This window comes from Amblyomma americanum, chromosome 11, assembly GCF_052857255.1.
Source record: "Amblyomma americanum isolate KBUSLIRL-KWMA chromosome 11, ASM5285725v1, whole genome shotgun sequence".
Classification (NCBI taxonomy): domain Eukaryota; kingdom Metazoa; phylum Arthropoda; class Arachnida; order Ixodida; family Ixodidae; genus Amblyomma; species Amblyomma americanum.
Window position 1 is genome coordinate 111203036 of NC_135507.1, and position 23473 is coordinate 111226508.

The 23473-nt window shown below is 46.9% G+C and overlaps 1 protein-coding gene across 6 annotated transcripts in view; it reads left to right on the forward strand.

Moving 5' to 3' along the window:
- Positions 1–866: 866 nt before the first annotated feature.
- The window catches only part of cdi (serine/threonine kinase), a 126345-nt gene continuing 103738 nt past the window's right edge, over positions 867–23473 (forward strand). For 2 of the 6 annotated variants that reach the window (XM_077642948.1, XM_077642950.1), the window contains exons 1-2: positions 873–1198; positions 8987–9169. In XM_077642948.1, the coding sequence (XP_077499074.1) occupies positions 8996–9169 (174 nt within the window). In that variant the 5' untranslated portion in view covers positions 873–1198; positions 8987–8995. Of the gene's footprint in view, positions 1199–8986; positions 9170–23473 lie in introns of all 6 variants that reach the window. The other 4 variants (XM_077642946.1, XM_077642949.1, XM_077642952.1 and 1 more) reach the window with 4 other exon arrangements.

The following is a 23473-nucleotide window of genomic DNA, read 5'->3' on the forward strand; positions in this document are numbered from 1 at the left end:
CCGTTTCGCGAGCCTGCCTCTGGACCTCTGGGATTGTGCATATGGTCACATGCACACTCTCAGAGGCCTCTCTAAGCCTACGCATCCCCACCTCCAACTGCGTCTCAAGATTCTGGCTCCTCCCCTGCAGTACATCATTGAGACCAGCATGGATGACCACAAGGTGTTCGCCATCCATGCTGCCCACCACCACCTCCCGGGCTCTGGCCATTGCATCCACCATGCACTTTCCCGACTGAGCCTCCACCTGCACCCGCCTGTCTGCCTTCACTGCCGTCAGAACGCCTCCCTCAACCCTCGCTACATTCGAGTCCCCGACCACCAGAACTCTCCTGTGCCCCAAACGTTCGCTTCCTAATTCCATCTGTTGGCCTCCGGATCGCTCTAGCTGACTCTCCTGCCGCTGTACGCTATTGTCGCGAGTTTCCATGCCCGCTTTAACCTTTTTCATTTCGTTCGCATTTTTCTCACTCAATGCTCGCTGCACTACAGCACTGTACGATCGACGAGCCTCGTCCCCCACCTGACACTTCTCCGAACTGGGGTGCCCAGCCGGCCGCGACCTGAGCGCTTCAACCTGTTTTTCTAGCTGGGTCCGCTTTTCCCGCTCTTCTTTAATCTCGCCCACCATTCGCCTCAACAGGACAGGGCGGCATTATTCTCCTCCTTTTTAATCAAATCGGCGACCTGAGCTTCCAGCTTAATCCGATCCTCTCGTTCGACCTGCCGGTCCGCATTAAGTGCATTAAATGCGGTATCCAGCCCCCTAGTGGAGATCAGTGATTCCAACAACCGTGTGATTCCAACGTTCGTACTCTGTGGCTGACAATGATGATGATGGTGACTGCTGATAGAGTTGCGCTCCCTGGTGCCTTAGTTGTGGAAAGTTGTGGCCGACAGCACCTCCTAACAGTCAACAACAACGGCAAGTGCCCGAGAGCTGAGTTTAGGAAAGGTGCTGCTCGCTGATGGAGCCGCGGTGAGCAAAGGAAAAGGAGAGAAAACGAAACAAGAGCAGCAACAACCGCCTCACAATTGTGTGCCCGCCGTGCCGCTTCCGTTCAGCTGCGACACCGCAAGACAGCCCGTGAAAAGCAACGCTGCTTGGTGAAGTCGCGATGGAGCAGCGAGGTCCTCCGACGTCGCGTAACTGCAGCGCGTCGACATCGAGTGCCGGCGCCACACCATCTCCGACAAGGTGAGGAAAGAGCCGCTTGTCGGGTCTGCGAGTGTGGAGCCGCTCAGTCCGCAGTTGAGTCGTTTCGTGCATTTTTTTACCCCGGGCTGATCGTGCTAGGCCTACTAGCGCCTCGTTGGAGCCCGACCGGGGGATATCCAGTTACGTTTTGAACTGCGTCCAAGGAGTCGTGCCTGTCGTTCAAGAAAGTCCAAGTAAATCACCATCAGAACGGCGCCTGCGCCGACCGACGACGGCGCACAGCTGTTTGGGTCTGCGTTACCGACTTGACCGCGTGTCGTCGTAGCCCGGAGCACTACGGCGTAGTAGTAAGCACCGTCGGTACCAGAAGCGCTCCAAGGGCCGACCCAGTTTTTAGCGAAACCGACTGACGTGCGTAAGCCGGCCGGTCGGCTTAAGAATTGCACATTCCCCCTCGCCCCCGTGATTTTTTTTCCTTCTTGCTTTTGGTTATTTCGAGGCCGCCAATCGTCCCAGTGGCGTTGTCTTCTAGCGCGGAGATGCATATCGTCGCGGCGTGTGCAGTCAGGGTGTTCCCTTTCGGTGCGCGTGAAAAAGAAACGGGTTTCCGTCACGCGCACTCGGCTTCCGTCGCTCACTCCAGCGCGGCTCGCACGATCGCGCGTCACGCTGCTTCTCGAATTGTGCGATAAAAACTCGGCCACGCACTGCTTCTCTTGGCACACAAGTGATGTTGCTCCAGCCCAACGCTGGACTGACGCTTCAACCGTTACTGCTGCGCCGGAAACAAATCAGCGGACGCTCGTCTCCGCGGTTGCGAAGGGCGTTCCCGAGACGCGGCGCTTTTGCTGGGGTCCTGTGGAGTGCCCCAGATGATGAGGGCGATCTGTGGCTGCAGCCTTTGTAGCAGGCGGCCGCGAAACTAAGAATAAATTGCATGCGTGCCGCACCACGTTTCACCGCTCAAAAAGTCACTCCTTCGGGATTGATGTCGTGCGGCTGCCTGTTCAGTTGAACAAATCCCTGCGATGCTGATGATGTGGGTGCAGCGCAGATGGGGACAACTGCATCCAATTTTGGACCTTTGTAAAAATCGCTTCTGTGGCTCTCCCTGTCGGTTTGATCTGTGCCCGATGGTGCAGCTTTAGAAGAGGCGAAAACATGTCCCAAGTTTCGTCCCGTGTGTTTTCATCTTTTCTTGAGCTGAGTCCAGTGCACACGCATAGACTGTGCTGCTGCGGAAAAAAGGCATTTATTGCTGATAATTCTTCCTGACAGTCGTTTCATACTTGTGATGTCAAGATCACCATTTGTTGGTGAATGTAGCCTGGCTTTGGGGGTGCTTGCTCAGAAAGTGTCTTCATATCACTGCGGTGTGCTTACGAAGGCAGCCGATGCTGGCGACATGCATATTTCATTCTCTTTTTTACCTTTTCTAGAGCCTTTGTTTTCAGTGAAAGTTGTGTCTTTGTCGTGTGCCAGCTTTAAAGGACTGTAGGCACCAAATTATTGATTGCATGTTTTCTTTCAAATAATGCACTAGACTTTTATAAATGTTGATCACCTTGTGACATTCGTCTTTGACCGCTAAATATTTCATAATCGGATTCCTTCTGGACGCAGTTTCGGTTTCATCAACCAAACGATGGCTGTGGGATGCAGTTGACCAATTGGTCACGTGAGGCACAAAAAAAAACGACAGCATAACTTGTAAAGCCATAAGGAATTTGCTAAAACACGGCACAAAGAAAGTCGCACTGGCAGGACAAGCACACACGTACAGTTTGTCGAAAATCATTGGAAAACCAGAGACAGACAGAACGAAGCAGGGGCGTGACCAGAGTGAGAAACAAGACTATGAATTTGTTCCATAATTTGTCATCAGCAAGTAGCCAAAGAGATAACATATCTGTAGGCAACTCATTGCAAGTATTTTTTATGAAAAAGACACATAAAATAGGTATGCAATTGATCATTGTAAGCAAACAAAAAAGGCTCATGGCAAAAGCAGGCTGGCTTATGTTGGCAAAATCAGTTGCAAAGGCTACATGTATACGATCCATTTGCTATCGAAAATTCTAAAATTTCAGATTTATGCTCGTCCTGTCTGCATGTCTTTCTGTGTGTCATGTTTCAGCACAATTCCTTATGGCTTTACAAGACGATAACCAACTGGTCGCACTGACAGCAGCTCTTGCTGAAAACAATATAGCTGTTGCTACGTCGTTTGTTGTCAATCCAGCTCTTGAAGTAGGCTGGTGTAGTGAACTCAAACTATGTATCACCGTTTATATTGCAGGTTGCTTCATGCCCCACTTGACCTAAAGGCCAACTACTCAGCCATCGTTCGGCTGTTGAAACCAAAGCTTCATAAGAGAAAAATTAAATTATACATTATTTAGTGGTTGTAGACAAATACAATATGTTGATCCATGTATACTAATGCTGATGTATCCTTTGAAAGGAGCAAACAGGCATCTAAAGTTAGGTGTCTATAGTCCTTGAATTTCTCCTCGCTGAAGGTTTGCGGGAAGATGGCCAGTTCATTTGTTGCATTCCTGTCTATGCGGTCCCATAATATTTTGCATGCCTCACAGGAGTACAGGACGCTCGTGTGGGAGGCCTTTGTGCAGCAATAAATAGCAAAGGTTCCTTGTTGCAGGGAACTTATCTTTCAGCGCCAGCAGCTGTTTGAAATAATTTGCGCTTCTTTCATTGTGCACCACTGGGGTGTTGTTCAGGTACTGGCCAGTTTGTGGAGATGAAAGTTGATAATGTGCAAGAACAGCAGGGTCTGCGCAAGTCCCAGAGCTTGGGTGTAAATGGGGTTTGCAGAGCTTCACCTCATCACAGCATTTCACTGCAGGTCTTTCGAAGTTTGTGATGTGACTCATACATTCCATTTTGTAATGCACTGATGGTCGGTAAGGGCAACGGACTAGATTTAAAGAGTACACAAGTGCAGCAGGGGAGGGCAGAAAGTTAAGTGGGCGGATGAGATTAAGAAGTTTGCGGGCATACGGTGGGAGCAGCTGGCACAGGACAGGGTTGATTGGAGAGACATGGGAGAGGCCTTTGCCCAGCAATGGGTGTAGTCAGGCTGATGTTGACGACGATGGAGCCAGAGCAGTACATTGAGAGGTTCTCCTCATAATGTGGTCGCCTTTGCTGATCCATGGCTAATTTTCTAACTGGTCATGCTGAATGTTTGGGGCCACATGTTGCCAGCTGGAGGCACAGTGGATGTTTTTACTCTTAAAGGGACACTGAGGAGAACCCTATCAAAATTTTTTTGTTAGCAATATCTGATAGTTCGGCATTTCATGGCTTTGTTGATGCTTGTCCGGGAGCGAAAGATGCATTTATTTCAGAGAAATTTGGATTCGAAGTTGAAAACTTTTTTTTCCCGCCGCTCCGATTCAAACTCGAGAACTCTTATGACGACACGGAGAACTCTTATGACGACACAGAACAGAATGACGTGAAAAGTGACGTAAACAGGGACTCCGTGATTTCTGGCAGCTAGCGGTGCGGTCTAGCAGCTGCCGAAATGAAAGCTACCGCCGCCGCCGCACGTTGAAGGCATCTATCGGGGGTCGCCACCGTCGCTTCGTTTACGTTTGCACCGGCGTCTTGCCAGCGTTACGATGGATCCCGTTCCCGAACCCGACGACGTAGTTCTCGCAAAAACTCCGGCCTGCATTTCAACGACCTCAGCCCCACAGAGCGTGCGATGCTTTTGAGGGAGCACGGTTAGGTTAGGCGCCGGAGGGTGGTTTCCCCCTTCCTCAGAGAGCAGCTGTTGCAAACTAAATATCATAACCCCAGTGCGGGGAGTCGCAATGGGCCAGGACAAGGTCGGCGCCTTGCGCCCATCGGGGGCTGGCCGGGGCTTTGGGGCCAACGGATTGTGACTCCTTGAACGGCGCGGTTGCACGGCGCAGCAGGCGGCGTCGAGGTCTCCCACGGTTGCAAGGGCCAAGTAATTTTTTTTATCTTTTGCCACAAAAAAACAAATGGGTGCTCGAGGGCGGTCGCGTTTAAAGTCGGCGGCTTGAAACCAAAGCCGGCGCACAACGCTTCAACCGTTTCCGCTAGATCCAACGGGTCCACTGGATCTGGCTCTCTCGCCAACTTGCATGTACCTTCAGATATATACTGTGAATGGATTAAAATAGCCGAGCTCGAAAAGAACAGCTCCGCCCAACTGCCGCAGCTATTGAATATAACACGCACCTCGCCGCGGAGCCAAATCAGTCTGGCCGGGCCGGCGGCGGCTGGCGCACTCGGCGCGAAATAGATATATGCTCCAATCACCCCGCCAGTGCGGTCAGAGTGCGCCGAAGCCGCCGAACGCGTCGGCGGTCAAGCGCAGTTGGAGTATAGAGGGTCTCGCTTTGACCGACGTGACTTCGCCGTGCAGCGCGCGCGCGCCTCGCCGCAGCATAAACGCGCCTTAACAGAGCCTGCGCTTGATCGCTAACCAACGTATTCAGCGGCGGCATCCATGGGAGCCACTGAAACCCCACGCCCACTCACTGCATAGAAGAAAAGAAGTCCGGTGCCGAGGTTCGGAATCGAACCAGGGCCTTCGGCGTTTGAGGCGGAAACGCTACCGCTCCGCCACGACGGCTCAAGTTACAGCCGTCAATAAAGGCGCATCTAGTGAATGCACTCTTCTGATGCAGAAAAATCCGCGCTTTCGCTAGGTATATCCTGGCCTAACAGAGCTAGGCCATCAAATTTTTCTGAACTGCCTTGTACCTTGTCTCCCGTCCCTAATAAACGATTTCCGTTAAGTAGTTTGAAGTTGACTGGCACAGCCGGGAATGTTTTGCAGGACAAGCGTGCGAATACACAAGTGCTGCCTTGTACGATCACCGACCATCGTGCCATCATAGCTTTTCATCGACCGTGGCGATCATCTGACAAGCCTTAACAGGCTCCTTCAAAGGCTAACTAGTACTTGAAGCGGCACTTGGAGTTCCTCTGCTGTTCGGCACTTGTAAATCGAAGCGCGTCAAAAACGAAACCACGGGGCACGCAAAGCTTATAGACGCGAAGCGCCATAACAAATCAAAACTCTCCTGGCCGCCTGTGGCTCCGCCAAGCATCCGTTTTCTTTGCTTCCAACATTCATGTTGTCTTTTGCCTGCCTTCCTTGTGTGATAAAAGTGCACTATTGGTTTTTAAACAAAACTTGCTTCAATATTTTTGATCTGCGCAACCTACCTTTGTCAGCCTCGGAGATTCGCGAAACCAAGTAAGACGGAAAATTCCTCCAAGGTGGCGTCTCTTGTCCTATGGCGTCACCACGCTTGTACTTGCGAGATTGGCCTGTGGTGGCGATACCTGTATTTTCGTTCTTGCTATTTTCTACCTTACAAGAGCTTTGTTTTCAGTAAGAGCGGCGTTTTTGTGATCAGGAGCTGGTATTCTATCGATACAAGCCAACTTCAATTTCTTCTCAGTGTCCCTTTAAAGGACTGCACTTAAGGCTGCAGAGTCGGCCCATTCTTAGGGCTGATCAGGCATTTTAGCAGTGTGGACAGAATGACTGCTTAAAGTCACTCAACTGTCAGTAAATGCATTCGGTTATTTCTGTTGCAGTGTAATACTTATGGGTACCATCTTTTATTGGCTGTAGAACTGTGGAACAGCTTGCCAAGCAATGTCGAAGGACAATCTGTTCATGTCGAGGAAGGGAGTGTGTGTTCAGATCATTGCCAGAATAAGAAATCATCTTGAGTGCTTTGCTAAGCACCAATGCATCGAGAACAGGAATATACCTACTTATTACAGGAAGTGCTTTATTTATAAAGGGATTCATGTATTCAGAGCTGTGTGCTTTGTATAGGTCTTCAAAAGGCCTAGGGTGTTCAAAGTTCCTTAATAAACAGGAGGTGGCTGTTCCAAATTGAAGGATGCGCACACATTGCTTTCATTGTCGAGGGCTGATTTAATAAGCTGGCTACTGGAATTTCTGCTGGTATGTGTGTGCTTGCCCAGTGAAGCAGTCTTATGCTCAGAATGACGAGAGTTGCTGTTGTGTGAGTTGTTTTACCACTCGCACCGCTGCAGTGCGAACGGATGTGTTCAAAGGAAGTGGAAACGCCACAGAGTGCAAAACAACCGATTCTCTCTCTTTCTTTTCTGTGCAATGACTCCGGTGGCGTATATAAATAGAACACCAGTGAAGAAAACAAAGCAGTAGTATGTGTGCATGCAAGAATTCTATTTGCAGCTTATATGTGCCAGCCTTGTCCAGTGGTAAAGTAGCATTTTGGGTCGACATTCCTTTATAGTATGCAGCTTCACTGTCTTTTAGTGCAGTACCATTCAGGTTATCATCTTTCAGTGCCACAATGCAGGCGAAATGCTTTTAGCAGAACCAGTATTAAAAGAGATGAATGGTGGTGTTAAGAGAAAAAGATACTAATTATTGACTGCAGTAAGAAAATCCAAGTTGTGCCACACAATGTAAAAACGTCACCTAGCGCCAAGGCATTAATGTGGTTTTTTCTGCTCCAGCAAAACCTTCAGGTCTTAGTGCACGAACTGCCCCTGGCGGAAGGAACAAATACTGCACTGCCAAACAGAAATACGTTTGCAAAATGCGAAACTGCAGTAACCTATAAGGTTCTGCCGACCTATGAGAAATTTTACATAGGAATGGCGGATGACTGTGTGAAGAACAGTCGGGCAAGCACTGTTCATTCACACTGGACACGACTAGAGAGATAGATCATGGAGGCAAGGCTGTAAAAAAGACTAGAAAGTAAATGTGTGAGCATGGCTTCTGTATTGCTATCAAAGAAGGCGTTTTTTTTCTTGACGGCGCGATGAAAAGTTAGAATGTGTGGCGCAAGTGAACTGCAGTGTGATAGGCTTGCGAGTTATCGTCTGATGCACGCACTTTGTATAAAGAGATGTACATGCAATGAATAAACGTTCAGTTGAAAATTAGCACATGTCGTTTCGCCTTCATGTCGTCCTTGTGCCCGAGCGCTCAAGCGCTGCAGTCTTCAAAATGAGCAACCAACTCGCCCAATAACCTACCCTCACCAAACAAAGGTTGGCGATGAAGAGAACGGCAGTCTTGCATGGCATTGTAACAGATTTCCCATGAAACGTTCCCCACATTTTGTGGATGTTTCTATTCTAGGCCATGGAAAAACACGAAAGTCGCATGAAATTTTTTAGGCTTTCCATATAGTGAAATATGCAATACCTGTATCAGTTTCCCATCTCTAGTGATGACATCTAAGGAATTTGATTTTTTAAATGACTTTGTGTAGATTACCTGTCTTGGCTTAGCGCATGCATGCCCGTTACTGAACGGTCTGTGTTCAATAAAAATTTCAGTTGTTAGTTCAGCCCTTGTCCTTTGGAGTTCTCTCGTATGTGTACGTCTTTTGCAAAAATCTTCTTCAATGTGCCATACCAACAGACCCACCATTTTCAGCCTTGCTCCTTGCTTGCAAAAACCACCGGGTTTCTCCATAACGAAATTCTGGGATTGGTTGTGGGGGTCATGAGGTCATCACCACAGTCAAATTGGAAAATCTGGGGACTGGAATGTTTTAGTGCGGTTTATACTAAGCTGACCCACTCTTTCACCTTACTCCACAGTAATTCATTTTCTGGGGTGGGCGCACTTCCGACATTTCGGGGGTTCTTTGGACTTTTTGGAGATGCATCTTTTTTTTTAAGAAGGGCACCAAGTTTTTTGTGTGTCTCAGCTGGGCCTTCTGTCGAGCTCAAATGCCTGTGCAGCTCAGAAGTGTTGTGCAGAGTGGCAGCTGTACAATCTCCCAACACTTGCAGGGGCCAGTGATGCGCTGTTGCTTGGGGGCTTGCCGTGCGCTGGATCCCCCGACGCGGTCTTCGTGCCAGGCGCTGCGCCATGCGGTGGCCGCCCTCACCCGCCTCGATGACTTCACCTCGGAGAAGATTGGCTCGGGCTTCTTCTCCGAGGTCTACAAGGTCACACACCGAACCACCGGACAGGTAGCTGTTGCTCTCCTTAAAGGGCAACTTGGAGATTCAAGGATTCTTATGAAACTTGTTGATCATTTCTGCTTAGTTGTGGCAGCCGTACAAATCGATTTTAAAGTTTGCCATTTCTGTGGCCTCTGTGCGGGCATTTTCTGCGGGCTACACTGCATCGGTGATGTCACGAGCAGCCCATCTGGCACGCACAACAGCACGAAACGCAGTCCGCACGGCGACCCTAAAGTGCAGGACAGTCCTCACTCCCTGCTTGTGTTAGCCATATTAGGCATTTTATGGATGGATTCATTTCCAATCACTATTTCAGCCATTAAACGTGCGTCTCTTTCTAATAATGTGTCATCACTGCGTCAACTGGAGCATGTCCTGGCCACAAATTGAGTGTGCTTCTGACTCCAAGGAATACTATGCGAGCATTTAATGGAGCAGAAGCATTTGGGTGGCTGGTGCTGCTGGGAGTGAGGATGCAAGCACCTTTCGCTGATGGCATGAGAAATACCTCTTTGCTACATAGCCAAAATAGAGGGGCCTTTCTTGCCTCTGCACTGTGGCTTCTGCTTCGAGTGTGGCGAGAAGGGACAAGCCAACGTGCAGGATGTCTACACTGCTGCATGGAGTCTGGCACAAGTGGCTTTCTTTGGTGCGGGTGACCTATACTGGCACTGTGTGTGCTTTGGAGGGGAGATACTGCATGGCAGGTCATGCTATGCGGTAATTCTGCTTTGCATGTACTGGCACGAAATCCGCAACTCCTCTTGTATTGGTGCTTGCTTGTGACATAGTACGTTATCTCGAACATCTTGGTTAGCGTACACTCCGCCGCACATTGAGGGAAGCTTAACTGGTGCTCCTAACATGCTTAGATCATAGCGATGCGTCAGTACTTATTGGCACAGTGTGCGACGAGCACACTTGCTGCTGCTACCGTCCTAGCCTTGGGGACGGGTCTATCGGTTATCTTTGTTACCCGACTCGGCTTCCCTGCAGCATCGCGCGGTTTAGGCTGGCCGCAGCGAAGTTACATTTTCTTTTATGGGCTGCAGCAGCTGTGATTCGACCCCATCTTGTTGCATTGTTGTCCTAAGCTCACTTAACTTTTTGTACTTTCGGACAAGGCCTCGTCTTCCCTCTGAAGTTGACAGCAGGTATAACTTCAGGGAATCCTCCTCTTAAGGGGTACGTGGGGATCAGAGGGAAAATTTTTTAAGCCTTACTTGCCCCATTGAACGAAAACCTGTGTGTGTATGTGTGCACGCGTTTCTGTGCCTGTTCATGCCCCTGTGCATGTGCGTGTGCAGGTTCTGCAGAAAAGTGCTACAAGTGCCATTGCAGAAGGTGAACTATATGGTGCTTACAGTGCGCCTTTATTTAAAAAGTTCGTCATAAAAGTAGACCTCCTCTATGAATATCAGCTTGTAACGTCATTGAAACATGAATTACAGTAATCCCTCGTTATAACGAAGTCAGTGGGACGGCGAAAAAATTCATTATAAACGGTAATTCGATATAGGCGACCACCCGAGAAAATCTAAAGCAGTCGAGCTTTAATTGCGCCACAATGGCGTTGAAGTCAAAATACAATGTATTCAGTGAAGCAAAACTTTATTCAGGTGCAAAAAAGGCAGTGAGCTTTCGCTGTTTCAAGTTCTTACCGAGCGTGTGCAACCCCTGCTCTAATCTGACCAAGCATTGCACGAGGCTGCGGTCGCCGCCCATGAGTTCAACCTTCGGGTTATTTTGAATCACGATGGCAGTGGCCGCTTTCATGCAGGGGGGGGTCACGGAAATGCTTTGGCTCGAGTCTGCGGTTGTTTGTTGTGCTCAAAAAACGATTAGCTGCTCATTGTAGGTACGCAGCGCGATCATGAAAACTGAACTGTTTTGCAGTAGGGGCTTCGCATGATTACGGCCAGCTTTTTTTTCCCGAAGGGTACAGCTGTGAAGTTTGCAATTGAGTTTTTTGGCGCACTGTCGTCGACGACACTGTGCTAATTCTACGGTTCGAGTGTCAGTGTTCGCGCAGTGTCGCATCAGCACCGTTGACAGATGTCTAGGAACAAAATTAAATGACACTGCCAAGCATTTAGACCATTTGTCTAGTCGGATGGCACGAATCAAGCATGACCAGCTCGAGAAAATCACCGAGGAAACACCGTGTTTGCGTTGACCCGCCATGTTGAGAGCCCAACTCGCCGCTGGCAACGCTCAGATTTTTCGTGTTTCCGGCAAGTTATCGGTATATTTGCACCGTCAAAAGTGCAACGAAGCTAGGGGCGGTGTTTTATTGCGAAGCAGGCTGATTATGACAAACGGCAAGCAAATTTCTAGACCGGCTTCCCCAAAGTCGTCTTCCCGATTTGTTAACGTAGCTCCTCGCGTCGAACATGGCAAAGGGTGTGCGACCAGCAGTCACTTGCGACCAGGCAACAGCTCGACAACACCGTTGTTCAAGCTTGCAAGCACGACCTGCGGGTCGCCTTCTCGTTTGAAGCGCAAACTCTCAGAAATGACGTTGTTTGCGCGCTTTCGAGAGTTTTGTCTGCTTTGGCCAATGTGAAACTGTTAGGTTTAGCGACGACTACGGCAGCCAGGGAGTAGCTCAGTTCGCTGCTGAAAGCTCACCTCGCTCGCGACTCGCAAGCGTGAATGGGCTCATAATCGGAGGGACACTTCTTTTGTGTTTTTTGGCACGTTTCAGCGCCAGAAATGTTCTTTAGAGCGGTAAAATTTTGCTCACCGAGCGCACCCCTTGGAATGCTACGGCGCAAGTCTTCCCGCGGTCTTTTGGCCACTTTTCGGCATCCATGAGACCGCAGTTTTCTGGCATCGCAAAGTGTCACGGAAGGTTTCTTTTTGTTTAGATTCTATCACTGGGGGCACCAGTGATGCGACTGCGACAGATCTGGGCGCGCTTCCATTCGCATCCACTGTAAATAGCTGGGGGTACTCAGCACTCGCTTGGTACCCGTTACTAGTCGGTCGTAGGCTTGGTACTTTTGTGGCCTATTCTGTGCCTGCCTGAGACTAATTCGTCGGTGGTATTAATTTGTCACTGCATGCGCAAAAGGGTTGCCGCCGCTCGCCACTTCGCTCTAAGCGGGACAAGCTCTTCGTGCGCTTTGAGCAATGCAGCTTAAAAGGCAGGCGTTTGGGTCGGAAGAAATTTCGAATAAAGTGATATTTCGAGTAAAGCAATTTTGTTATAATGAAGGATTACTATGCATAAAAACACAGTAAAAATTTGTTAAACACAGCCCACCTGAAAGAGAATGCTTTGTCCCTCTCCAGAAGGTTTATTGAGCTGGGGTATGTACCTTTCTTCTTTACTAAGTATGGCCTGCAGATGCTACAGTCCAGTCTTCTGCATGCACTTACTAAGTTTAAACTTACTTTAGACGAACTTTGGTTATGGTCAAAGGATGTCTTACATTTGAAGTGAGCTATATAAGGGAGCTTATATATGAAGTGAGGCCTGCCATCCAGCCTTTCCTCGCTGTCCAAAAGTGCAGATGGGCCCAGTTTTTAGCACGGGCCCTCATATCATTGAACAGCTGTTCGCTGAAACAAGTGAGGGCTAGTTGGCGCTTCGTACTGGAGCTATCTCGCTAACTGATGCAGAAAACAGGGACAGGACGGGAACAGACGAAGCGCATACTTTCTGCTGAGTTTATTGGATAGGATGTGGCGTGTATGTGTTCTGTGTATGTGTTTTCTGTATCAGCGCGATATCTTCACTGTTCGCTGAAGTTCCGGTGGTACTGAACGTGTCGCTGCTCTTTTAGGCCCTGTCTGAGCTGCTGCATTCTCATCAAAATGAAGCTGTTTATGATGGAAACTTCCAATTATAAAAGCCAGAAAAACAGCTTCCTTCACCATTTCATGCTCATGTGTGACCAGAGCCACAGTCTCCAGGAGAGCGCAGTTGTCGTCACTGCTGCCATTTGATTTGGTGGAATCGCTATCTTCGTGATCTGATGGAGGCATATGGTTGTCTTTCTCGCTAAAATCATCGTCACTTTTGCTGAAAGCTTGGCAATTTTTGCCATAGAAAGCATTCTGCGAGAACGTGGGCATGCTTTGCTGCCAGCGGCATGTAAAAAACCACGGAATGTACGCACATGCCAAAACTTCAGCGCACCTGTGTGCTGCCATTTAGTTAAAAGAAAATATGAGCACTAGAAAAATCTACTTTGTTAATTGTACAAGAGACCACGCATCCTGCGCAGCAAGAAAAAAAACGCACAATTGGACCATGGAAAAGCTTGTTGAGCAATGGCCGACAGCGGACTGCTATGGCCGAGTCACGTTGTCAAGCAGAGGCTCGACTAAAGACTGCAAAGGGTTAAGGCGGAGTGCAGGCCATGGTACGGCGATGACTGCATTTACGGAGTTAGAGTGCAGGTCAGAAAGGGTGTGGCGGCAGCTACACAAAGCCACGCAGAGGTAGAATGCTGAAGTACAAAATTCACTGAAATATCTCTGGGATTATGAAGTTTTTATGTTTCATTGCTGTACTTAACTTGCAGAATGCCTGGTGTGACGAGAAAACATGGTAGGAGACGACCTTCACTCTTAAGTTCTACCCAAATAAATGGTTGATGCAGTGACGTTCTCCAAATACTTCTGCAGCCTGGTTTATTCTACACAATGTTATATCCATACTTGCATAATGCACTCATGACCGTCATGCCAAATTACTGACAGTGAAAAAAATGAAAAAATAATTCACAAATGTAGAAACCTACATAAAGGATTTATCAAGGAACTGCATGAAAATCCATGAAGCCACTGTCGTGCTACTTTCTGCAAGCAGGGCAGACAGCTCAAAAAACTCTTGAGAAAAGTAGCATTTTTATGGAGATTTCAGCCAGTTTTTTTTACTGCCTCACAAAGACGCTTCTAAAGTCACTTCTGGGCTTTTTTCGGGATACAGATGTTGTAGATACCGAATTGTGTGAGCGGCAGACAGGGCTAGTTGGTTTTGCATCTTAATGGAATGGCAGCACACAAGCAAACACAGACAAAGAAGGGGACAAATGCTCAACTAGCAACTGAAATTTTATTAAGAAGTGTGTCGGAATATATACAGCACAGCACACAAGCATACAAAATAAAAGCATATCAATTTCCACATGAAAGGTGGTTAAGAAGTCAGCATCCATAATCACCGCTTAACTTCGCATATCCAAGAATTCCATCTCTAGTTTTTCCAAAGGAAGAATAGATGGGGTGCTGACGCATGAGTCCCCTGCTTTTGCTACCGCCCCTGCCTCTATAATCTCTCTTGTTATTGTGCACTTGTTTCGTGACAGGATTTTTCAGCCGTGAAGGTCGGGTATGCAGACAGGTTTGTGATTGCTATAGTGGCAATGCTTTGCCAGAAATCCTGATGTAGTGGAACTTACATTGTTATTGTGCTCGAGTAACCTTTCGTTCAGAAAACGACCGTCTGGCCGATGTATCTGCTTCTACACGGTAACCTAATCTCATAAACAACACCCTGATCACATGCAACACACGGATTCTGATGGTTCATTTTGCTTCCAGGACGCGGCTTTTTCATTGGATTTGTCTCATTACACAGTTTTATAAATTTTACTGGGGCTGAAAACATGGCCTTGTTGGCGATTTTCTTAAGGTGGTTGTGCGAGATCTTATGCAAATAAGGGATGACCACAACTTTTTGTTTTTCATCTCTTTCCTCTTTTGTTGCTTGGTGCCCATCAGACCTTCCGCCTTTTTCTCTTTCAGAACACTTTCCACCAGTGACACTAGCAAATCACTGCGGTAGCCAGCCGCGCCAAGACGGGCAGTTTGTTTCATTCTCAACTGTGTGAAAAACAAGACCTGTTTAATGCATTACGAAAGCAAAAGCTTTGCAATACCCTGTTCCACTAATTTCGAGTGTGCCGAATCGTATGGAAGAAGGGGCTTTTTTCACATGGGATCATAAATCCAACAGGTATGGTTGTTCGTGAACCGGAGGCTTAAGTCCAAGAAACGGTTGCTTTCATCCACAGGCAGTTCATGGGTCAAAGTTGAGAGGTTTATTTAAACACTCTTCGAATATTCTTAAAATACAGTCGAGCCCGCTTATAACGATCATGAGCGTCACGCGGCGTCCGTTCATTAGATCCCGAAGTTCGTAGTAAGTGGACCACAGCTTTAAAGGCAGTTGCTTGTCAAAACAAAAAATTTTTTCTTTGTGAAAAAGTTCGTGATGGATGTCTGTTTTTGCAGCGCAGATCCGATGAGGGAGGTTTCCAGTTTATTCGAAGCAAAAGCGTGCTCTTCACCGAGGCCCTTGGCATAGACAAGTTGTCTGAGGCTCTCTATGTAGCCCATTGCTACAGGCTTACTTACGAGTGCTGGCTCCGAAGTTTCATCCTCATCTGATTCCTCCGCGTCACTCTCGTCCCGCACTTCAGAAACGATGCCCTCGTCCGTGCACGGTTCCGCGGTGTCGGCATCGTCATCGACAGAAATAAAATCATTCCAACTAATGTCATGACCCCCCCATGTCGGAATCGACGACGTGCTGCCACAAATCGCCGCAGGGCTCGTCATCTTTCGAAGCATCAGGCTCGGCATCAGACACTGCGTCAACGAAGCTGGCCTTGCAGAAGCAGTTCCTCTCGCAAGTGGCCGTTACCTCTGCCCAGGCTGCTTTCATCATCTCTACCGCTGAATACAATGGAAATGGACACGGTGTTCCCGTTCGCCATCCCGAATTACAACCAGGGCCCGAGATCTGAACGAAGCCAACGAAACGTACGCACCGCAACAAGAGTGACAAAAGCGCGCGATGGGGTATACTTGCAACGTGCACAGGCGGCAATCAAGTCAATCAAGCTAAAGATACAGACGCACAGCACCAGCAGAGAGACCAATGAGCGGCGTCCGTGAGCATCAGTGCAGCCACCTCTTGGTTCCCACGGAAGGCCTGCTTCACGGAGCGTGGCCTCCGCGATCGGCACCGGCGGCAGCGCGGTTGATCGCGGAGGCCACGCGCGGATTTGCAAGAGAGTGAGGAGAGGGGAGCGGAGTTGCGAGGAGGGGCGGGAGGGCGATGTTGGAAAGCGCGTCGGCGGGGAAAGGGTAGCTCGCTCGAGAGCGGCACAAAACGGGGCTGGCAGTTTGCCTGCGATGAGGCTTGGGAAAACATGCCGCGCGCCGGGCGCACAAAGGGGTCGGAGGCAGGTTATCTCGCATCGTGGCGCTGGGCTTACGCCGTCTGTTCGCTGTAACCAATCTGCAGGGCATAATGACGTTCGTTATACGTGTGATTGAAACAATGTATATTCTGATGGTCGTGCAGGTCTCGTTCGTTATAAGCGAAAGTTCGTCTTAAGTGGGGCCGTTAAATGTGGGCTCGACTGTACTCCCAATTGTTTCGTCAAGAGGTCGGTCTGTCTTTTCTATTATCAGAAAGTTGTCCACATATCGGGGGATTCATGCGGGGCATTCATGCGTCAGCACCCCATCTGTTCTTCATTCATAAAAAGAGATGGAATTCTTGGATATACGAAGTTAAGTGGTGATTAAGGATGCTGGCTTCTTATCCGTCTTTTATATGAATGTATGCTTGTGTGCTGTGCTGTATATATTCCGACATGCTTCTCAATAAAATTTCATTTGCTAGTTCAGCGCTTGTCCCCTTCTTTCTGTGTGTGTTTGCTCGTGCGCTGCCATACCATTAAAGGGACTATGCAATGAATAAAAAGTCGCTTGTAAATGTTTTCAGTGCTTAGAAATGATGCTAAGAAGCATTCACACCAAGTATGAGTTCGGAACTGAGCCGGCAGTTTATTATGAATTTTTAAGAACCGTGTTTTTTAAAATTCGCGGACCAATTAGTGTGCTCGTAGTGACCAATTTTGAAAACAAGAACGTGAAAAAAGACGCCACTATACCCATGACGTCACTAGGCCACCACACGCTGTCATTCGCTGGAGCCACGGCAGCTACGACGTCACGGGCACACTTCCGGTAGCCGTGAAAATCGTCTGCTCGTGCCGCCGCGCGACCCTACCGGGCAATTTTCCTCTGCCGCCTCCTTCTGTCGGGAGTTCTGTCGTCACCGGCGTTCAAACACATAGGGCTTGATGCCCATCGCGGCCGTATGAGCGAGCAGTTGCACCTCGAGGTCCGGGTCAGTTACTTCTAACTACAACAGACAAAAAGCAAAGAAACCCGACGCGCACCGCATTCACGCCGCCGACGCTGCTGCTGGGGTGCTAGGAGCGACAACCGGAAGTAGCAAAAGGAACGTCAGCGGATGACATATTCATGGGCGGGGCCGAGTCCCATAGCTGTTTACTTTTGTATGGTGCCCCGCGTGTACGAGTTGAGGGGGAGGAAGAGGAGGTGCGTAATTTTTAATTGTAAATATATCTTCGTTGTTATTGATGCTAGCTTAAAAATTCTTGCGTTGGGGTGAGGAGTGATGAAATGCCTATCTCTCATCTGCTTTACGTAATCTCAATTAATTTATTGCATAGTCCCTTTAAGTAGATACCAAATGTGGTGTTTTCTGAAATCAGATTTTTTTTCGAGATTTTCGCCATTTGATTCCCATGTCCCCCCTTAACAGTACAACGCAAGACATAAAATATGAGGCACATATTAGCACAGAACACAACACTGCCCAGCGCATCTTGTATGGAGGAGAAACTGAGTGTTGGCCACCAACCATGAACCATGGGAAAATCATCCGCTAGCTACTCCCGGTTCCAAATTTCTGCCGCACCCTGCCTTTTGCATAGCAATTTCCGTGCATGCATGCATCGTTTATTCACTCATTTATTTGTGCGGCGACATCGCTTATTGCACAGCATCCCCATAAGATCAGCCTGTGCTGCGTATGAACGTATCCAGAGTGCAGATATTAAGCGTAACGGAAGGTAAGAGTGTTTTGTGGTGGTTATAATATGCCAGCGTAGGCTGGCTGTTCTGCATATTGTGAAGGAAGGCTAGGCCGAAACGCCTGTGAAAGAAGGGTAGGCCGGGATGGCAAGACTTCTGTGTCTTGCGTTTACTCTGATGGCGAACCTGAGGCGCGTGCCATAGGCGGAGCCGCGGGATGATGATGGTGCAGTGAAATCTTGATGATACGATTTCGCTAAATACGTTTTTCTGCATAATACTTTTATTTTTCCGTTCTCAGCCGATGCCCTATAGGGTAATGCATTTTTGTACGGCTAATATGATCGTATTTCCACGTGGGTTTGGATAATACGATCGCAGAAACGTTTGTAAATCTCGCGCAGTTTCAATTTTCGCGCCAGGAGGCAGCAAAAGTGTCCTAGCGGGATCCGACAGTAGCTGCAATAGTCATAACTCTCCTAACGCTCGTGGCCGATTTTCGATGTTGGACATGACCTTTGCTAGATATATGTAAGAACCACATCCCTTCAATGATGATGATGACATCAGAGACAGTCCTTTGCAGGTAATGCATTTTTGTACGGCTAATATGATCGTATTTCCTCATGGGTTTGGATAATACGATCGCAGAAACGTCTGTAAATCTCGCGCAGTTTCAATTTTCACGCCAGGAGGCAGCAAAAGTGACCTAGCGGGATTTTTTTTTTTATTTATTTATAAATACTGCGGTCTCTTAACAACAAGACCATCGCAGGTGGGTACATAATTTGTGTAACACCAAAGGACAAAAAAAAGGAAATACAGCAGACAAGGTGCCACAGCAACGAAATTAGTACATCACACTGTACTGTACCTTTTCACAACCTCAGAATATATATACTGCAGTCGTAGAGCCAAGCATATAATTAAGTAAACCTCAACAAATTACTCATCAACCGAACATTCAAAATTTCGTCACTTGTTGCAGCAGCGCCTCAAAATGGGACAAATTATTCTCTTCGACTATATGACCAGCAAGGTTGTTCCATTCGGTAATAGTTCTAGGAAAATAGGAATATTTGTAGCAGTTTGTTCTTGTGGATAAAGGTTTTACGGAAAGAGAATGTCTCAGGCGTGTTGCATAACCACTAGAGTAACTAACAATTTTCGAGATGTCAATGTTGTATTGCCCATGAATTAACTGGAAAAAGAATTTCAAACGACAGATACGGTTTCTATCAGTAACGGATGGTAAGCCACTCTTTTTAATAAGATTAGTGATAGAAGTGCGACCATAGGAATTATAAATAAATCTTACTGCTTTCTTTTGAATCCTTTCTAATTTGTTAATGTTAATCTTGGTATATGGGTCCCAGATCATGACGGCATATTCTAAGATTGGCCGCACAATAGTGTTATACGCAAGGAAACGCGTTTCAGGAGTAGCGAACCGTAGTGCACGCCTCAAGAAGAATATTTTGCGCAGAGCATTTGCCGAGATGGTATCAATATGTTTGTTCCAGGAAAGATTATTGGAAATCCATAGGCCGAGATATTTGTAGCATGTTACCTCTGAGAGTGCACTATCGGAAGTACCATACTGGTAGAGAAGAGGATTCCTTTTAAGCGTTATTCTCATATATACTGTTTTATCAAAATTTATCACCATTTGCCACCTATCACACCAGCGCATTACCTTCCGAAAGTCATTATTTAGCCTGATTTGATCTTCACTTGAGTTAATTCGTTCATAGAGGACACAATCATCGGCATATAACTTAACATTAACAGAGAGATCTTGGACGATATCATTAATATAAATAATAAACAAAAGCGGTCCAAGCACAGATCCTTGAGGAACTCCCGATTCAACTAGAATGCAATGTGAGAGGGCACCATTTAGTGTAACAAACTGGCGCCTGTTTGTCAGGTAAGCCTTAATCCAGGTTATTAGTTTATCGTTTTTTATTACAGAACTCAATTTATATATTAGCTTGTTATGAGAAACCGTATCAAAGGCCTTGCGGAAATCTAAAAATATTACGTCAGTTTGTTTTCCTTCGTTTATGGCTTCTGCAAAATCATGAATTGTTTGTATTAGCTGTGTACATGTCGAATATCCTTTCCTGAAACCATGTTGAGCTTTCGATATTACGTTATGTTCTTCAAGAAAGGTAGATAAATGTTTATGAATAATGTGCTCAAGTATCTTACACGCTGTGGAAGTAAGTGAAATAGGGCGATAGTTTTGCACCTGTGTTTTGTCACCAGTTTTATGTAAAGGTTTAACTCTGGCAACTCGCCAGTCATCGGGTAGGGCGCCTTCCTCTATAGACCTTCTAAAAATGACACATAAATACTTGGAGCACCATTGCGCGTACTGCTTCAGAAAGGCATTTGGGATGTCGTCTGGGCCAAACGATTTCTTAACATCAAGATTTAGAAGTAAATTGAACACTCCATTTTCAGATATGGTAACATCAGGTACAGGGGGTAAAGACAGATTGAAAGATGGGAGATGACCATTGTCTGCAGTAAAAACAGTTTTAAAGTGGTTATTAAAGGCTACACAGGCTGCATTATCATCGCGAATACATTTTCCATCTATTACAAACATGTCGGCACTGCGGGAACTCGGGGTAATCGTCCTCCAGAATTTTTCAGGAGATTTTTTAATAAATGATGGGAGTTGGACACCAAAATATCTTTCTTTGTCAAGCAAAGTCTGATCTTTTAATTGTTGTGACACCTCCTCAATAACACGGACTATGGAAGGGGTGGCTGATCTCGCTCGCTTTTTAAGACGTTTTAGTCGACGTTGCAAGTGCAGCGTCTCTCTGCTGATCCAAGGGTTGCGGCTACAAGACTGCTTAGATATCTTCGGCACGAAACACCGGATACATTCATGAACCATGTTCTTGAAGATGAGCCACAAGTAATTAATACTGCAAGGATTCGTTTGGAAATCGTCATAACGAAGGTCAAGAATGTCAATGATGGACTCATTATCTGCTCGTGAAAAATTTGGAAAGGAATGAAGAGCATCTTCATGCTTTAAAGAAATATCATTTAGTGACAATAAAACTGCCTTATGATCTGATATACCAGTAGCAACATCACAAGAGATGTTTTCCGTAATGTTGCCACTTAAAAAGAAGAGATCTAGAATGGACATCGAACCGTGCTGTATTCTTGTAGGCTCATTTACAACTTGCAGCAGATCAAAGTTTAAGGCAAGGTCCAGCATTTCGTTTTCCATCAAATTACAGGACTGTGAAGAAAAAGTGCACCAATCAATATTCGGGAAATTGAAATCACCAGTCATAATTATTCTGTCTCCCGGTTTTACATGACACTGGATATACTCTTTTAAATGGTGCAAGACAGGGACAGGAGAGTTAGGGGGCCTGTAAATGGCGCCTAGTAAATACTTGATGTTATCAGCATAAACTTTGCAGAATATGCCCTCGACTCCGGTGACATCAGGTAATCTTATAAGTTGTAGAGATGCTTTGTATAGTATCGCAACTCCCCCACCTCTTCTGTCACGATCTTTTCGAAAGACCTGGTAGTTATTTGGAACAAATTCACTGTCATATATATCTTCACTTAACCACGTCTCAGTTAGCACTACTACATCAGGGTCATGCGTAAGTAAAAGACCTTCCAACTCAACGACTTTATTAACAACACTGCGACAGTTAGTATTTAAAACTCGAAAACAACCTTTTTTAGTTTTGTTCTGTCAGGTGTGCTTGGTAATCCTGTAACGCTTGTTTTTAGTTTTGTCCCAGGCAAATAAAGTCCCGTTCACACTTAATTTATCGAAGAATAACTTGACCTTCGCACCGTTCGACCTTTCCTCTGCAGAGCTTTCCCATAGTTTTTGCCTTATCTGACGAACGCCAAGAGAAAAATCCTCTGAAATCGATATTTCAGAGCCCTTGAGTTTGGGACAGGCTTTCATTATCGATACTTTTTCACGGTAGTCTAAAAATCTCACAATTACTGGACGATCACCATCTTTCTTCTTTCCCAGCCTATGACAACGTTCAATTCCACTAATGGTTAAATCAAGCTTTTCAAGAAACACACTTTCTTTTATCTTCTTGATAAGATCATCAAATGTTTCAGTGCTCTCTTCTTTAACGCCATAAATTATCAGATTATTCCTTCGACTCCGGTTTTCTAACTCATCAACCTTATTCAAGAGGCTGGAAACATTTTGTTCTAGTTCAGCTATAGTTGATTTCAGGCCATTTACCTCTGTCTTCAATGTACCAAGAGAAGCCATTTGAGTTTCTATGCCACTTATTCGTTCATGTAAGCTAGCTACATTTTTTTCAAGTTTTTCTTGTCTAGTCAGGACATTGTTGATTGAAGTAGTTATGTTATTTTGCCCCAAGCGAAGTTGTTGCAACATTTCCTGGTCTGTAGGCCCCGGATTCGACTCAATGTCACCACAGATCAAAAGGCTTATTTTGAAAGAAACAGCAGAGACAACACTTTGTAAGCCAAGTGGGCATGGCAGCAGCAATAGAAAACGGTCATCACTGCGAAAACACTTCATTCGAGAATAATCACTAACCTGCACGATAAAGCAGAACTGATTGAGCATCATGTCCGATGTGCTGCTGCCTAGCCCACTGGTTGAGATGGCCGGGGGACAGCTTCTTATAGCCGCAGGTATGTCCACGTGACTTGACGTCACCGATGAGGTGGCAGAAGGTGAAACGAAGAAAGGCTGGACGATCTCGATGACGGGGCAACGGCTGGCTCGTGCGAATGACTTGATGTCTGGTTGATACGGAAGAGCAGCAGTAAATCCTTCTTCAGCGCAACCAAGGGAAGGCTGAACTTGAAGAAAGAGCGCCAAGGCCTGCACGATAAAGCAGAACTGATTGAGCATCATGTCCGATGTGCTGCTGCCTAGCCCACTGGTTGAGATGGCCGGGGGACAGCTTCTTATAGCCGCAGGTATGTCCACGTGACTTGACGTCACCGATGAGGTGGCAGAAGGTGAAACGAAGAAAGGCTGGACGATCTCGATGACGGGGCAACGGCTGGCTCGTGCGAATGACTTGATGTCTGGTTGATACGGAAGAGCAGCAGTAAATCCTTCTTCAGCGCAACCAAGGGAAGGCTGAACTTGAAGAAAGAGCGCCAAGGCCTGCACGATAAAGCAGAACTGATTGAGCATCATGTCCGATGTGCTGCTGCCTAGCCCACTCCGACAGTAGCTTCAATAGTCGTAACTCTCCTAACGCTCGTGGCCGATTTTCGATGTTGGACATGACCTTTGCTAGATATATTTAAGAACCACATCCCTTCAATTATGATGATGACATCAGAGACGGTCCTTTGCAGCGGGTGGGCAGAAGTACTGAAATTATCGCATCAAGCGAAACCCCAGGCATGGTCGGACTGAAGAGGCGG